This window comes from Neodiprion pinetum, chromosome 7 (assembly GCF_021155775.2).
Source record: "Neodiprion pinetum isolate iyNeoPine1 chromosome 7, iyNeoPine1.2, whole genome shotgun sequence".
Lineage (NCBI taxonomy): Eukaryota > Metazoa > Arthropoda > Insecta > Hymenoptera > Diprionidae > Neodiprion > Neodiprion pinetum.
The window spans coordinates 17005718-17023860 of record NC_060238.1 but is presented as its reverse complement, the minus strand read 5'-3'; the positions used below and the strand labels follow the sequence as shown (position 1 = coordinate 17023860).

Below are 18143 nucleotides of genomic sequence, written 5' to 3'. Positions count from 1 at the left end.
CCTGATTTGAATTTTTAACGCAAATCTGTGCTGTAGAATAAATACTATCTGCCCACATTTTCCAGTCGGTATCAGATGCGATTTGGTCCTGTGAAGGATCATTCTCGTGCTGATATTCAGTTTCTCTTTGACGATTTTCATCCTCTTCGCTAACAGTAACACCTTGTATAACCTCATTTACTGATTGCATCCGCAATTCAACAGGCACTGCCATATTATCTTTTGTGTAGCCGATAAATTCACTCAACGACACGAGTAGAATTAATTCCAAAAATTCGATCAGGGTTGGCAAATCCGAAATTTGATAAGCTTGACCTACGCATCGTCTATAAAAATTACGGACAGCTGGGCCTTTTCCGTTTGAACATTTCCACTGAACAACCATGTGGATTAAGTGACTTACATCGAGTCTGATATAAGTTTTTGGAAGTGTGCCGTTTGCTCGTACTGCCACGTGGTAGCATTTCTGCAGGTAATCGCGCAGATCATTGCACATACCGAAGATCTTGGTAACAGCAATTAGTAAAGCCCTACCGAAGTCTGATACAACTATCGGTGGAATAGGAACGCCTTTGGTCAGAATATACCACAAAAAAAATCCTATCACCAATGCAGTCTGGTCTGCAGATATCATCTGGAAGACAGGAACACTACCTTCATCTGTTATAATCATACAATGGTATAGAAAAAATTGCGAGTCATGCTTATGTTCCCGCTTGACAATCCCACCAGTGGCATCTATGGTGAAAATTGCATTGGGATTTTTTTTGCAGCGCTCTTCGTATAACTGTTGTTGCTCCGGTGTCCAATAAATACAATAGAACTTTTCGAGACTGATTTTGCGTATTGTACAAGCATGCTTGCCATTTTTACAATGATGGTAGAAGTTGAGTGCCGGATTACCAAAAGATAGACCGTCTGTCTGTAGCAGCTGTTGCTCTTTGGCCTTATGTAAAACTTCACTGCTCGGAAGTATTGGTGGACCATTTTCGCCGAATTTCTTCAACCGTTTAGCTTCTTCATACCGATATGTTACCGCTGCTTTTTTTTGTTCGATAAAACGACTAGCAACTTGTTGACGCCTTTCGCCTCTCAACTGTCGCTGCTTTCGAGCCGTGTGATACTTTTCTATAATGTTCTCCGTGCAAATTTCGAAGGTCACGTCAATGTCTTTGGTTGGTTCTCTTAACAAAGTACCACGAAAGGTGGCTTTACATTCCAAACAGACACCATGAAACTTTGCATAAAGTTCAGCAGTTGCCCTAGGATGAACTGTGTTATTTTTAAACGAAATGACACAATTCAGCCGATGCTGCTTCCATATGCGCTCAGCGATAGCGTCAGTCCATCCTTCGCGGAACTTCCAATATGCGCGACCATTATAAACTTTTTGCATCGGTTTCATCAATTGATATTTATCAGCCCCTACGACGATGTTGAGTTTCGTCGAAAACGCAAAGTTGGAAAAGTTTGCGAAATTCTCGACAGTTGTTTCGTTGAATAACGAGTTTTCGTTCGTATTAGACGCGGTTCGAGACTTGTTAGATAGATTATATGCCTTCTGAACTAGACTGCGGAATCCTTTACGGTTTTCGTTCAATATGGAATAAACATGTTTCGCCGTTATGACGGAACCACGGTCTTTCATACGCTGAGAAATGATGCTATAAACAGCGTGTGCAGGTTTGTACGGAAGTCCATTGTTATTGAGAGTTCGGCAATCCGATTCTAATAAAATTTTTTGGAGAATATTCTTGTCATCCATTGTTTGAAATTACTGTAATAATACTTTATAAGTATAGTGCCTTTTCCCGATTCCCCGAGTGCAGCGGGCCGTGCAGTCTCGTGTCTGTACCCCATCGGCGGCGCCGGTCTAACGAGAGACGCGGCCACCTAGCGGCCCCGTCGACAAGCCTCCTGCTGGCAATTGTCTCTAAACGCTCAGACCCTATACTCTGTCGTATTCGTTAAGCATACCCGACAGCCATCAATAAATAGATTTGCTGTCTATATTATAAGATTATTTGAAAATTAAAAATTATGCGAAATCAATATTAAAAATCTTTTATAAACTATGAATAGTAGAGTGAAAATTTAAATTTGACACACATGAGCCACACATGAGCCGTCATTAGGTTTAAAATTCATTCATTCATCCATTCTACAATTCATTCATTCCAGGTGTATATTGTTTAAAACAGTGTATATGGTTAAAACTGGTGGATATTATTGAGATTATAAATAATTGTCAATAACCGTCTTTCGTCAAGGCACTATATTTTTTTATTGCACTTTTATTATTTCTTCGTTCTATATCGTCTCTTTTTAAATTTGGGCTTGGCTTTTGGAGTGTTTAATTTACTTTATTATTTTTAATTGGTCGATTTTGGATCGATTACGATATCTTTTCAGAGAGCAAAACCTCCGCACCTCCGTCCTCCTGGAGGGACGTAGACCAAGCCACCTAATTTTCTCCTTAAATTTGCGACCAGGTGCCCCACTCCCTGGGTCTAACCTAATCCGATTGTGCCGTGTACAATGAGCGGTTATATTTGAATCATTACAATATTGTTCAAAACGGGTGCTCAGGGCACCCTACTTTTGACTACTACCTACTCTACTAATCTACTACCTCGAATTATTTACTCGCATCATAAATTAACATCAACTATTTTCTGACGTACCAATGATGATGAAAATTTTCTGACGAAAAATGGAAACAATAAAATTTAATGTAAACCTAACGAGAGCTCGTGACTTAAGTGAATGGATCAGAAGAGAGAAAATACGAAAACATCCTAGGAAAATAGGGGTAAAAAAAAAAAAAAAATACAAAAAAAAAAAGAAAAATAGAGCCATCTCTCACTACGTCCTCGTCGTTGGTTCTGGTGATCCTAAAAGTGAGAACACACCCGTGCAACCAATTTACTAACTGGCCAACAAATTACTCTGGATACCAATTTCCACGTGATACAAAAGAAAACATGAATACAAAAAATAAACGAAATTTGATTTTATCAATTATAAACAACTGGTCGGGACAATTTTCAAGGGCGGAATTCTTTGCCACCCATCTGGAAAACTCGAGAACTGTCGGAATACTACTCGTACTTTTATTTTTCGTGGTTTTGGAGGCCAGCATCCCACATCGGCAGGCTGTTTTGTTATAAATAATCAGTCGGAATAGTTTTGAATCGCAGAACTCTTCGTCACTCACCTGGAGAACTCGAGAACTGTCGGAATACTACTCGTACTTTTATTTTCCGTGGTTTTGGAGGAGATAGCCGATTATTCTACGCCACCGTCGAAGTGGTCTGTACATTTGAACAGATCCACCTGTCTTTATGTATTCTGACGCGCTGAATCTGAATATGAGGTCCGTTTGGTCCGTACACCCTCAAAATTTTGAGAAAAGTGCAAAAAACCGTAAAAAATGGAAAAAACTGCAGTTTTGGTGATAAAAAAAATGTCTAAATATAAATCATATAAGTTTTACATTTGATTTAATCCGCTAAGTATAAATCTGAAGTTTATTTTGCCTGTAGGCCCTTAACAATATAAATAAATTGCAAAAAATCCGTTAAAATTGCTATAAATTGTATTTACAGTAATAAAAAAATTGATTAAACATGATTAAATTTATTTCTCACGTATTGTGATGCACTAAATCCAAATAAAAAATCCGTTAATGTGAATCAGTCAGAAATTTACCAAAAATCGATCAAAAAAGCATAGAAAGATAAGGTAAGGAACGAGCTTTATTGATTTCAAGCTGTTCTTCGTTTGTGTCGAACTCTTCTGTCTTCAAATGACCTACGAAACGGGTTTCTCTTTCGTTTTTTATTGTCCTTCGTCACTTCTCTCGTCAGCGTCCAGCAAAATTCTGCCATCATGTTGACATTCCACTTCCCTTGATATCGATAAAGCTCGCTCCTTACCTTATCTTTCTCTGCTTATTTGAACGATTTTTGGTAAATTTTTAACTGATTCACATTAACAGATTTTTTATTTGAATTTAGTGCATCAAAATATGTGAAAAATAAATTTAATCATGTTTAATCAATTTTTTCATTACTGTAAATACAATTTACAGCAATTTTTAGAGATTTTTTGCAATTTATTTATATTTTTAAGGGCTTGCAGACAAAATAAACTTCAGATTTATACTCAGCAGATCGAATCACATATAAATCTTATATGATTTAAATTTAGAAATTTTTTTTATCACCAAAACTGCAGTTTTTCCCATTTTTTACGGTTTTTTGCACTTTTCTCAAAATTTTAAGGGTGTACGGACCAAACTGACCTCAGGTTCGGATTCAGCGCATCAAAATACATAAAAGTAGGTGGATCTGTTCAAATGTACAGACCACTTTTTTGTTTTTGTGGGCCCGTGAAATTAACCATCCAATTTAGGAAACACTTTTTCCTTGGTTTTTTCTATGGTCAAGTTGAAAAGGATATCAAAACCTACATTTTCAATTTTTAGCAAATATTTTACGATTTTGTTTCGCCCCAGTATTAAATTTTTAACTAAAAAAGACATGTTTTAGAAAAAAAGGCGTAATACAATAACTATGGGGTTTCGAACGAAATGTCAAGAGGGTAAAACGTTGCATAAGTTCACATGGGAGTAATTAGAGTTTTTCCAGAATTGTTTTTGAAATTTTTTTTTACAATTTTTGGTTAGGACTCTGGAAAGTGCAGGAGGGGCTTCATTTGAAAATTATGGGGTCTAGGGCAATATATCAAGAAAGAATATTAGTCTACTTTTTCATTTTTAATTAACAACAATTTTTCAGATTTTTTTGAAAATTATTGAATAAATAGATGAATGGTCTGATCGGCACAAAGGCAATTTTTTTTCAACAAAACACTCGTGTAAATGAAATAAGAGACGTGATTGATTATTTTTATTGTGTTAAAAAACAAAATCACCAGTTGAAAATTTTTTCTTTTTTTATTTTTTTTCAAGTCTGTAGTTCTCGATAACTCAACTGACAATGATTGTCCAAGTTTCAGTCTAGAAAATATTTTAATTTTTCAAATTGTAAATTAAAAATTTCTGGAAAATTTGTTCAAATAAGTTTAGGAATAATTAGTGGAAGATAATCCCACTCGTTTCGTTAGCCCCTCCACGCGTCGCCTACAAATCCATTTCGACAGCTCTTAGTAGGGCCGCTGTCATTTACATTTTCTGAGCGGTTTATACTTTATATGTAATTTACTTGTCGAACCTGTCCCCGAAAGATACGTATTTTCCAACTAAAATACTTATAATAAGCAGTTATTAATTCCAATTGCTCTGCGGTTCTACTGAAATGAGCGCGTTTGAGTGGCTTTGGCAAAAATTTTTCATTCTCACCCTGAAAACATTATCAAGGTGTGTTAAAAAAATGTGTGTCAAGTTTAAAGGTGCTTTGATAATTTTAAGGTACCACCGAGCAATTGATATTTTAAATGGGAAACGCGTCTATTTTCCGGTGCCAGTACTCAAATATTTCTTATACACATAATATCGATGAACAAAAGTTGTAAATTGGTACACATTTTGGGTCTATTATGAGGTATGAAATACTAATTTTGCAGATTTTTCGAACTTGTGATTTTTATACTTACAAACATTACAAAGATAATGAAGTTAAATGTTTTCAGTACTTCAAGTTTTTTGATCACAGCTAAAAAAATCTGAAAATTGCATTTCATACCTCATAATCTGCTGAAAGAGTGTGCCAAGTTACAAATTTTTTTTCATCGACATAATATGGTATTTTTGGATAGGTTACAAATAATCAATCATTGATACATTTAAATTAGTGCTCCCTCTTAATACGAATTTTTTATCTATCCGTTCATTCCCTGCATAGGGAGTATCTTGTGACGTGTAATCACGCGTAAACGAGGAGTCCGAACTAAAAGAGACCGAATCAACATCCTAGTTGGGCGTAGGTCTAGTTTGACCCTTGAGTTCTACAGCCGCTCGTTGGATAAAATCAATTAAAAATTATTCTTCATTTTTGAATTTGAAAAATTCAATTACAGATTATTTTTCATTCGCTTAATGCGAGACGTTGATTAAAGTTCTTTCTTTCCTTAATTCATATATTGAAGTATGGAATGATATTTCTATAACGAGAGCATGTTTGATGCGTTTTTCCATGTATGTTTTACGTACTGAACTATAGTACAACTGGAACGTTCACTGCATGGCTTGGTACATTACTTGGTATACGACTGGCTTTTAGCTGAGAGAGATAGCTTGGAGGTCATGATGTAAGGAAATAAGGTGAAACAATGCGCATACACTTTAGTTGAACCAATCAGAAAACATATCCAAGGTGACGTCATGTAGGCTCGATATTTTGTCCTTTAGTGTTTACATTATCATTTTTACAACTTTTGACTGCACAAACTGGCAATTTTCAGCAAACCGAATATATGGAAATAAATAAATAACCTCAAGTAACCTGTTTACGTGATTTCTGTGACGTCATCTTGGACATGTGCAGACTGAGCGCAAGTCGGTCTTCAGTTATGACACACCTTATCTCCTTACGTCATGGATACATCCATCGGCGCCATGTTACATTTCTGTGACGTCATCTTGGACATGCGCAGACTGAGCGAAAATCAGTCTTCAGTTCTGACACACCTTATTTCCTTACATCATGTTGGAGATAAAGTGCTGTCTCTCTCGCACCGGTACAGTCTTTTAAAAAGCTTACACACATCTACCACACGCGTTTTTTTTTTATTTTTTTTTTTTTTATTTATTTATTTTTTTCATCAGTAAAATTATATTCTTGCTTAGGCTGTCCTACGCATGCGCAGTCGCTAGTAGAAAGAGACAGCACTTCACCTCCTAGCTATCTCTTATCTGAACCCCCACCATCGTAGTAAGCGTTCCAGTTGCATTATAGTTCAATGGTCTTTCGTACACAAGCGCCTGTCTATGACGGTCGAGTTAATCTGCGCATACGCGGAGTACTGGAAAGTAGGGTTGCGCGGTATTTTGATGTACCGAATTTTTATCGGTATCTTCTTCTTCGAAATGTATAGGTATGGGAACCTTCCGTCAATACCGATACTAAGACGTCGAAATTTCAGTGAATACCGAAGTACCGAAATTTCTGATAGTCTAAATAATAGATTATCGATACTTAGTACAGTTCAATTCAGATTTTTCTTAGCCTTTTTCCGACGATATTTGTAGATTAAAGTCTACTGAAATTTCGATATTGCGGTTAACCGAAACTATCGAATACGAAACCCATACCGAAAATCGTAACCTAATTTCCAATACCGCGCACTCCTACTGAAAAGACCACTTTTAAGTCCTAGGAGTCTCATTCGTCTGCGGCTCGCGCAAGCATTAGGTACTCGCCTTCGGCTCGTATGCGTGCTTACCCGCGACTCATATTGCAAACTTACGCTCGGCCCGAAAAGACCGAGTTTGCTTCCTCTTTACACAATATACTATTTATTTGAGAGAAAGAAACACACGCGGCCAATGTCCATATCTTTCTAAGCATTTGATTGATTATTGATCGATGGTTCAGTCATGTATCACCGTCAAGTGAACCCACGGCTGCCCGTATTAATGTAAATTGTAGTTCGATATGACCACTCATTTCAGTGTGTACGACCGTATACGACGATGATTATTTAAGAATCAATACAACATATTTCGCCAAAATTCATAAATTTTATACAAGAATTTATAACTGCGAGGAGATGAAAAACCTCGAAGAACGTATCATAAGTAGATAACATGTCACAATTTGAGGTCATGTTCTTGTATTTAAGCACCTCAACATTAATAATTAACTGATATTATGAACAAAGGAATGAAACTGCTCTTTGATAAGGTACACGTAATAAGAAAAATATATTTTCAGTATTGAAAACTCAATGTCTTTTTTTTAAATCAGCTTTCGATAGAGAATTTCACACCAGGGGCACTTAATATGACAGTTGCGTTTCTGATTAGAAATAAACAAATATGGACTGCATACGTTTCTCTGTCTTGTTATGAATCGAGTGACTTTCAGTCCGAATGCACAGTTCGTGCTCTATATTTATGGTCGAGATGCTGATTGAGAACGAACAAAAAAAATCGATCATCAATTTAAAGTCCGGCAATACACAGTATCACCGTGTTCGCAGCACTATTTGATGGTTGAAAAGTTTACTAACTTTTCTATCAGTTTTTATCTTCACGGAACAGCTGCCTGATCGCCTCCCTGTGCTCTAGTCTCCACTTCGAGTGATGGTAAAATCCATAGACAATGAGCACATAGTGAGTATAGACAGCCCACTAGGCAGAAAATGTGTCCCAATGCAAAAAGAGGTAAAACGCAATCTTTCGTTTACCTACGTGAGTAACTGGCGGTTGAATGGTCTAACGCGCATGCGCTAAAATTCTAGAGCACAAGCAGTTGTGTTGTTAAGGATGGGTTACGTATATCTTGGCGCCTGTCATCTGAACTTATAACGTTGGTCAACCTGACAGAACAACTGCTTTTGCTCTTGAATTCTAGCGCATGCGCGTTAGATCATTCTGTATGGAACATGAGCAGTCCATGCTTTATGTCTATGGTAACATCGGTTTTTGTCCCCTCTACATATCGACTTCTTATCGACTAGCGTTGCGCGTGTCAGTAGAAAATAAACGGCACAGCTAAACAATGACTTTGTTTCACCCATTTTTTCTTACGAAAAGCCCTATATGGTTAGCAGTCTATACAGTGGACGCTAGATATATGGCCCTGCCGCGGGGTCCAAGGAGAGAAAAATTCTCCGCAATGGCTAGTTTCGAATCGCTCCCACTGATGGCGTCGCAAACGAGAGCCGAGCGCGGTGGGGGGTGAAAATGTAGCGCAGTGGAAGAAGGGCGCGCTAAGGTAGGGGATGTGCGTGTGTGACCGTGCGTGTGGAGGGGTACTCATTCGCATGGCTATTTACTGAATGATCATTTATCTAGCGCCTACAATACATCTTTAGTTGATGATTTCTATTGCCTGGTCGACACCACTGAACTCTGTATAGACTGGAACGCGCGAGGGCCTATGTTCAGTGCAGCGTCAGCGGTGAGAGAGAGATAGTTGTGTTTCATACTGTCTGCACTTGCCTAATACGTGGTGATCATGTCGCATAAAAACATTAACCGTCAGAGCAAAAAACTGGTGTCTGGCGGTTGGGGTGTTTGAGTGTTTCAAGCGCAGCGTAAACTGACGCTGACAGTTGAACCTGGGTTTATTTTTAATAATTTTGTTTGGATGAAATAGTGATATCACTTAAACGTGAATTAATTACTGAGCCGCCCATTTACATTTGAATAAAGATAACTGGACAGCAACATATCCGAAAACTGAATAAAACAATTTCAAATTATATTGTCTTATGTCTATTATACACTTTTCTTTCCTTTTATTAGTATTATAAGGACTTATACATAGATATAACGCACTGATAATCCCCACATTTGTTTCGCTCTCGAGACTTGTCGAAGCACCGGACTGATGTTTACAGCTCGAAATGTAATTATGCGTGCAACAAGTGTGGACGGTACGAAACACTACCATCTCTCTCGCCAGCCCCCACTCCCATCGCGCGCATCCAGTCTATATGGAGTTCAGTGGTTTACACTCTATGATCATGTCGCTATAATTATGTCAATCAATGATAATAAGCGTGTGTAGCTGACTTCATCCTGTCATAATATGGAAGTATACTTTTACATTATGGTATTATCACTGGTCGACATAATCATACCATAATCATACCAACATAATCAAACATGTACGCCAAGTATATTTAAATATAGTTGACCTTAATTAACTCCTGCACCTACCAGGACTGTGCGATTACTCGATTAATCGTAGACACTGGCCAATTGTTATTTTAATCAAGCGATAAATTAATAAATCGAAAAGATAATTATTTAAAAAGAATGATTAATCGATTAGTCGCACAGCCCTAGTATCCACCGCCATTGTGTTCAATGAATGTAACAAGAACCGCAGGCGAGAGTCAAAAACGCTAGAAAAAACATTAAGCCACGCTGCAAAACAACAGTATTTATGCTTAATGCTTAAGTAATCCAAAATATACTCCTAATGTGTTCAAGATTCTTACGTAATTCTTTACAGTGACAATTTGTTACTAACTTTCTCACATACATATGAGTGTCGGCATTGACAGAAAATTATTAAAGATAGCTAGCTATGCACCGTCTTTTGTAGGAACGTACAAGCGTGGAGGTAATGACAGTGCCCGGTATTTACCGACTCTTTTGTGGAACTACAATGTTATATGAGTCAGTAACGGTATGAAATTTCTGAACTGAACCTCTAGGCCTCGTCCTTTGCCCACTTCCAAAAAACCCAATTTAACTGGCTGTCTTTAACAATATTTACTCTATAGTGCAGGCCAAAATGTAAAATAAGAAAACATAGAATTTTGAAATGTAAATAATTAAATACCGATACATATGATTGCATGTGAACATATGCAATGTACTGATGTAGACATAAATCTTACGTGAGATCACAATCAATACGTGTATGTAATATACATACCGTGACAGACTCAGGGAACTAATGATCTGTAAGCCCATGCGTCAAATCATGTGTTTCCATTGGTAGATTAAAGTAATTATTCGCGCAGAATTTTTCGTTGCTTGTCAGATTGACGAACTCAGTTGCGGCCAGACGCTAGCTGTTGAAATTCGCATGGGTCTCGAAGTTATGTTGCGCTGGGAATTTCAGATAGCCAAAAATGTAACGGGTCCATATACAAGTCAACATAACCTCGAAACCCTTTTGTGTATTGACATTTTCGCGCTGGGGCCCAACTAAGCAGAGTTGACCAGTCTGTCTAAACAGACAAAAAACTTGACACATGCACACTTGAGTGTACAGTTTCCTGAGATTATGACAGTATAGCGGGTTTGTCCTGAGTATTTCAATATCTACCAGCTCTATTTGTTGCATTGAATTATAAATGATGTAAACTTGACTAATTTTGTTTGTTCCTAGGCTATATCATCATACAGTGACATGTCTTCCCATTTATCCCAAAGAAATGGATGTAGATTCGGAAGGTGAAAATGATCCAAAATGGTTGCAGACAAAGACAATGATGATGATAGACGACTTCACAGACGTTAATGAAGGAGAAAAGGAGTTAATGAAGATGTGGAATTTGCATGTAATGAAATATGGCTATGTCGGAGACTGCCAAATACCTTTAGCATGCCAAATGTTTCTAGAGACCAAGGGTAAAGAGCTGTTAATGAAGAATTTATATCGGAATTTCGTGCTGCACATGTGTAGTTTGTTTGATTTTGGTCTAGTCAGTCCAGTGATTTTGTACCAAACTATTCAAAAGTTGCAAGAAATAATGAAAGAAGGTGGTGAAAACAGTGACGTGAAGAAGATTTTACAAAAATCTCACGAAGCTCAAGTTGAACGTTGGGTAACCACTGGTGTATATGTGTCAAGCTTAGAAGCCACCAAACCAAGCGGATCAAGTGCAAAGACTAACTTCAACAACGAAGTTTCCAATTTAAATGCCCGAAGAAAGACAACACTGCCTCTTGGGTCACCCCCAAACCCACAAACTAGCAAAATAACTGTTACCGTACATAATAATGCCAGTAAGCACGCTAGTACAGATATATATTAATTATGTATATATATTATATATATACACACAGTACTGTTTGAAGCAAATACACTGTTCATCGTCACTCGCCAAAAAATCCAGCAAACTATTACGTACAATATCAGCGCGAACTTATTCCAGAATAATGTGTTAAAATCCAATGCTCAACTTTTTCAACTGGTAGGGTCAAATCAAAAGATATACATTTTCCTTAAAGATTTTATGGTTAACATGCTTTATTTTCCGCCCTTACGTCACATACCTCAGATGATGGTGTGAAAACAAAATTACGGCTGCCGTATTATAATTTGTTGTTTAGTTCTTCGAAATTTCAAAATATTTCTAATCAAAATTAAACCCAAAAGCTGCCAAATATCATTCTTTCGTAAATGAAGGCACTTTCACAGTCAAAACCGAATATCTGTCACAGGTAGACCTCCCGTGGTAGATTGTGACCAATTCAAGGCTGCTGGTGTTGCCTGCTGCCACCTATTTAACCTACGGAACAGACGATACAGGTGGTCTTGGATCATTCAGAATCCTCCTCAGGAGGTGTATTTAGGAATTGGAACAGTACGATTCTTATATTAAACACTATGTCATGAAAGCGTATTTCCCAAGAATACCCTCCCAGCAGAAATTGGCATGTGGAAATATTGTGAACTTATCTAAATAATTGAACTCTATTCTGCATTCACACAAAAAACCCAATATTGTTTGTTACGGTACATAACTTTATATTTCTGTGAGGTCTGAGCATTTAAGATCAATGTCGATCTCTCAAAAACCGAAAAGGCGAGAAATATTAGAAAATTGAGGGTAATTTTCTGTTACTCGTTTCTTTAACTACGCATTGTACTTTTTAATGGTAAAATATTTTTTTAATGTCTAATTTATACTGGTACCGTGAGTGGCTCATATCATGGCCTATGAATCACGATTCTTTATTTATAAAAGTATAATTGAATTACGATCTCATGTTTACGCCTTTGTTTGACCTACTGTTTGTGTGATCGATTTAAGACAGAATTAATAAAAAGAGATATCTAGTACACATTTTAAACATGCTGATAAGAAATGATATATGGAAGTTTAGCCCATATTTCACAGGTACACAGCTTTATGGTACAACTTAACAATGTACAGTCGCCATTTCAGAATATTATGGTTCATATAGTATACCAAAATCAATTTGGGTAGTCGACGTTTTGCATAATATATCTGAAAAGTAAATCATTTGATTTGAAACTTCAATTTGAAATTGTAATAATTTTACTTCTAACATTTAATTTTTTTTTATAAACTATCCAAGAAGTACAATGTGTATCTGAAAGCTTGAAATTTTTGTACTGAAACACAAAGAAGTCAATTCATTTTATAATATAAAAATTGTGACAACCCACGGGACAGAGGAAGGTTGCCGAAACCGGATCTTCGCTATGTAAAAAATATAATTGAGTATCTATTTCTTTCTTACGAAAATATATAATGTACTTCTTTACTTATGATCTTTAAATCAGTTTTTTTATCCCTGAAAATATAATATAATTAATTTCTTACTTATGTCTAGCTTCTTGAATCATAATCATAGTGTAAAGGATAAAATTTTTTGTCCAATGTGTTCCAAACGGTCTCATAAGTCAGGTACAGAATTCAGCGGAAAGTGTTCAGTTATCTTTATAATGTACTTCGTACTTATATATTTTGATTACGTGCAGCTTATTCTAGTTTTGTCATCCTGTATCCGATCAATATAAAAACTTCAAACACAGCAGACTTAAAATTAAATTTCAAGTGTGATTTAGAAACTTGTAAGAAACCTCACTTGCAAAATCTACAAAAATTGTTAAAGAATTATGTTTACAGTTATTCAACGAATTCGAACAATTAATTGTATTGTCACAAGGTATCAAATAATATCTAGAGAACCTTTACTTGATGAAGAAAAACAAAATGAAATCAATTTATTACAAAAAATTGTTATAGGCAACCTTCCCTTATGTTGACCCATAGATCACTTTCCTTGTCTATAAGCCCTCTATAAGTCTGTTACTGATTCTTTTATTCTGAAAATCATGGCTGAATAATTTCGGTGATATTTACTGGTGATATCAGTCTGTTTATATAGAATGGTATTCGTGTCATCAAATAATTTACACTTTCTGATATGTTGATTACCATAAGTAAGTACCAAGTATAACGTTATAACTCAGAATAGATTATGCCTTGCACATGGAGGAAGATATAGTTTGGCAATATCCTTTAGTGTATTGCTATAGGATCTTGTTAGTTGAAAGTTGAACTAATATTAGAAATAAATAATGAATGTCCTACAGATGTTTAGCAAGAATTCATTTTTTATACAGATTATGATGAAGTAACAAATCGTTGGATTTATCTAGCCCCGACAACGCGTAGTCTTAGATATTTCAAAATTAGGCATGTAACAAGAATCAGTGATAAATATAACTTTAATTTCTTAAACCAAATTACAAGAATTACTAATATTTTGCCAAAAAGTAGTAATATACAAGTTTGCGCTAAAAGTGATGGGACCCTTGAATAACTTTTGAAAATGTGTAAATATCTAAATAAAATTTGATGGAAGAAAAAAATCTCACCAATCCAAAATTGCAGCCGAACCAATTTCTGCTGCCGTAATTTCAGCTGGATGTATTAAGCATATTCAAAATGGTGGCCAAATAACAAACTTAAGTTCTGCCGACGTTCTTACATACAGGTCTTACAATACCGGTGGTGAGGGGGTGTTCGCTTAACGATTAAGGTTTTGAAATCCATCTACGACCGCAAAGGGCGCCACAAGTACCATGTGCAACAGGGATAGAAGCAGCATTTTGTCTCTTTTTCTATCGTACCCAGCGTATGCGTTATACGCTCTAACCTCATTACGCATATCTATTTCGTCTTTTGCAAGCTATATTTAATTTATGGATACAGTAAATACAACTATATGTTTTTCATGACCGAATATAATTAATTAAGGCAAATGTGTTAAAATGAAAACGCACCACCTCACTGTCCACTGTACTCCATCCTTTCCATCTACCAGCAGTGACGCACAGTAGCGTTAGTGTTAATGAAAACCTCGGACACTAAGGGTATCACTCCTCAGCACTGGAATTAGACCACGTTGCAAGACTTGTATGAAAGACCGTGGTTCTACCTCCTCTCTCGATCCACAGTGAGCCACTGCATTTTGAATGAGTTGGTCCGATGAAATATTGTTTGTCAATAATTTGAACAACAGCAAACCTGTTGCTTTACCTGAGCAGGCTTGAAGTAGCAAGGTGCAGAAAACTCAGAATTCTATATATTTCCGTGAAACTATCACTATTTCGGCTAATCTTCAAGAAGGCTTTGAAAACTGAGATGGCATTTGATAGTACCAATTCATCCAAAATTTAATGACTCACTAGCGAGGACAGGAGGTGAGGGGGGCTCAATAACGTTGTTACGTAGCCACTATTTCGAATACGCACAATACATTGAGCACGAATGGCGATAGCGGGAGAGGGTAATTCTGGATATTTCCAGAATTTTAGTTTTGTTCGAGCATCATTTTCGATTGACTCATGGCCTTATGAATAGGCCGACGGATCACGAGCTGCTAAGATAAGCACTCAAAGTGAAACGGAAGACGAAAGGGGAGAAACTCACACGTACAGTACACTGCGACACCAAGCAGCCATCATTGATGATATCTTTATGCACTGTATTCAAAGGACCTACAAATGCTTACGTTAGTGCAACTGTGCTTGCGACAATCTTGAAGCGTCTGGGTGAGGAAGTGTTTAGGATACGAATTGCTTATTGCTCATAAAATAAAATTGAAGCAATTTTCGATTATGCAGGTTAGTTTCGTATACAACTGTTACGTCGAAATTATGAGTTACATCTGTAGTTGCATCGACGAACGGCTTACCATGGTGCAAACTTCAATTGCCTAATTCCGTCTTTTGTTTTATCCTACAAGCCTTCAGCATCGTCTCCCTATTTCTAGATTCGCGGATTGAGTGGATTAATCAAGCTGAAATTCGGTGAGCGCATACTGATAACAAAAAAAAAAATCTTCAAACGAACCGTAGTCCCCGTTGTCATTTAAGGTTTTAACTGTCCTGCACGTCGCTGCCCCCCCCCCCCCCCCTCCCTCCCTCCAATTCATTGAACCATTGCATTTTGGATTGAGGTGGAACCCTTACAAAAGGTGTATTTTTTGGTCTCATACATTACCTCCAAATTTCATTTTGATGTTTGCACACATTCAAAAGTTATCCGCGGGGCTCCCAATACTTTTAGTGCATTCTATATGTAATTTTTATACAACTGCACCTATCCATAGACCTGACTAGTAGGTATACGAACACAAAATGTTTTACACCCACATAATATATAATAAAATCGTCACTGCCGAGTCCACGGATAGTTCTGTAGTTGATCTAAAATGCATCCACCGTAAATCCTTATACAAGTGTAGTTTAACTGACGATAACAGGTAAGTATGGAACCAAACTAGAATGCAGTGATTAGAAGTACCCTGATTAATGAAATGTAAAGACCAGACCCTTCGCCAAATTAAAGTATGCCCGTATGATAGCATCAGCAAAATTCACTCCGTATAACAAAGTTCTGAGAAATATCCATAATATAATGATTATCTGGAATCAGTAATAGATACATCAATATAGGTGTCTAGATATATTCTATTATTTATTACCAAAAGTTTGTTTATTACTGAACATGATAACATTGAATTGATGCTAATAATAAACTATAATATAGAAAGAAAATGATCTTCAGGGCATATGAATGCGTAATTGTTTTTTATTTCAATTTCTGCCATTACAATTGATATCCTTTGGTGTTGTAACTGCATTTAAAATATTCTTCTATAATAAGCGTGTTTTCCTGCAGTTGCAATTGTGAATTATGAAAACTTGGAATACAGATTAGTATGAGTAATATATCTAGGCAAACATAGACAACTAATCGTATTTGCATCTAGCTTGAGTTTTTTTCTGCTTATTCATTCGCAAATTAATAAATGAGAAATGTCCCATAGGTCATTGAGTTGGTGAACACTGTATGTCCAGCTGTAATTTAATCATGTCCGATGGTCGGCAACTACGTTTATAATAAAATTTATTAAAGTTCATATTGTGTGTCAGAAAAATCATCAATAATCCAATAAATTATAATTCAGATCTACTATATAAAGGTTGACATAGACAATTATGAAAAAGGAGTGATTTGAATGAAATGATTTATGTTGAACTATCTTGGTAGCTACTCCTCGCTACTCCAACAATACCCTTAGTTTTTGTGCTATAATGAAAATAATTGATAAAGTGAAAGTGCCTTTGCCAAAACTAAGAGTATTAGTATAATTAATAGAGCGTTGTTCGTCAATATAAATCATGGAATGGCATATTTATATAAAATACAATTAAGTACATTCTTTAGGCACTATAGGTTAAGCCACCGTTTGAAAGTGAGTTACCAAAATCAAATAAAATAAAAATGTACGTTAACAAGAAAACAAATCAAGACACATTACGCTGTAAGAGGCATACAATGCCCAATCCATTAGGTTTTGATTCTGAGCATGTTTTATTCCATCGACTTTTCTTCTCCACTGTTTCATTTGTTAGAATGTGTGATCCATCGATTTTCTCAAATCTTTATCTACACCCGTCTTAGACTCATGAATTTTGAAACATGTTGTGGCTGTTCAAATATTAAGTTATACTATTTTTGACTACCTTAAATCTCACTCTTTGCACGTAACTAGTTCCTTACTGTTTCAATTGGTTGATGACATTTTATCTCTTGTTTGGGCAACTTATGTTACGATGGATGTATCACTAATATTTTTTTGACCAAGTTAGGTTAAAAATATTTTTTCTTTCTTCATTTATCGTGATTTAAAAAAATTCACTTAATACAATTAGCAAGACGGTAATATTATTTAATATATGGAAAAGTTAACACATTAAGTGTTCCTGTTATGCGACATATCTACTAAAACGTCAGCGATAAACAAACGATTCATGAAATTGTAAGTAATTGTGAAATTTTCGTGGAAATCAATTAAACATTCAGACATTCATCATCATGACTTACCATTATCTGTTTTCAAATCAAAACTCGTAAAGTTTTTTTTTTTTAAGATACATTGAAAGAGGTATCGCTAAGGAAATGTCTATTCTGCTATTTTATTTTCAAAAATCATGTTCCAGGATAAATCTGAATCTTTTTGGTCCATGTGCATATATAAAAGTAAGACAAAACAATTGAGGTGTCATCCAATTTTGCCTGTGAAATAAATTATACATGTATATCGCAAGGTAAAACTATTAGAAAATGCGTTCTTATACTGAAATAGTAGGATTTTCAAATTCCACACTCGATAATGAGTGTATGACAAAATCTCTTGTATTGCAATTACTTTATGATCC

The 18143-nt window shown here is 36.1% G+C and overlaps 1 protein-coding gene across 2 annotated transcripts in view; it reads left to right on the top strand.

Annotated features, from left to right (window-relative positions):
• The window catches only part of Su(z)12 (Polycomb protein Su(z)12), a 57196-nt gene extending 40356 nt beyond the window's left edge, over positions 1-16840 (top strand). For both annotated transcript variants that reach the window (XM_046634365.2, XM_046634364.2), the window contains one exon: positions 11040-16840. In XM_046634365.2, the coding sequence (XP_046490321.1) occupies positions 11040-11688 (649 nt within the window). In that variant the 3' untranslated portion in view covers positions 11689-16840. The remainder of the gene's footprint in view (positions 1-11039) is intronic.
• Positions 16841-18143: the final 1303 nt, after the last annotated feature.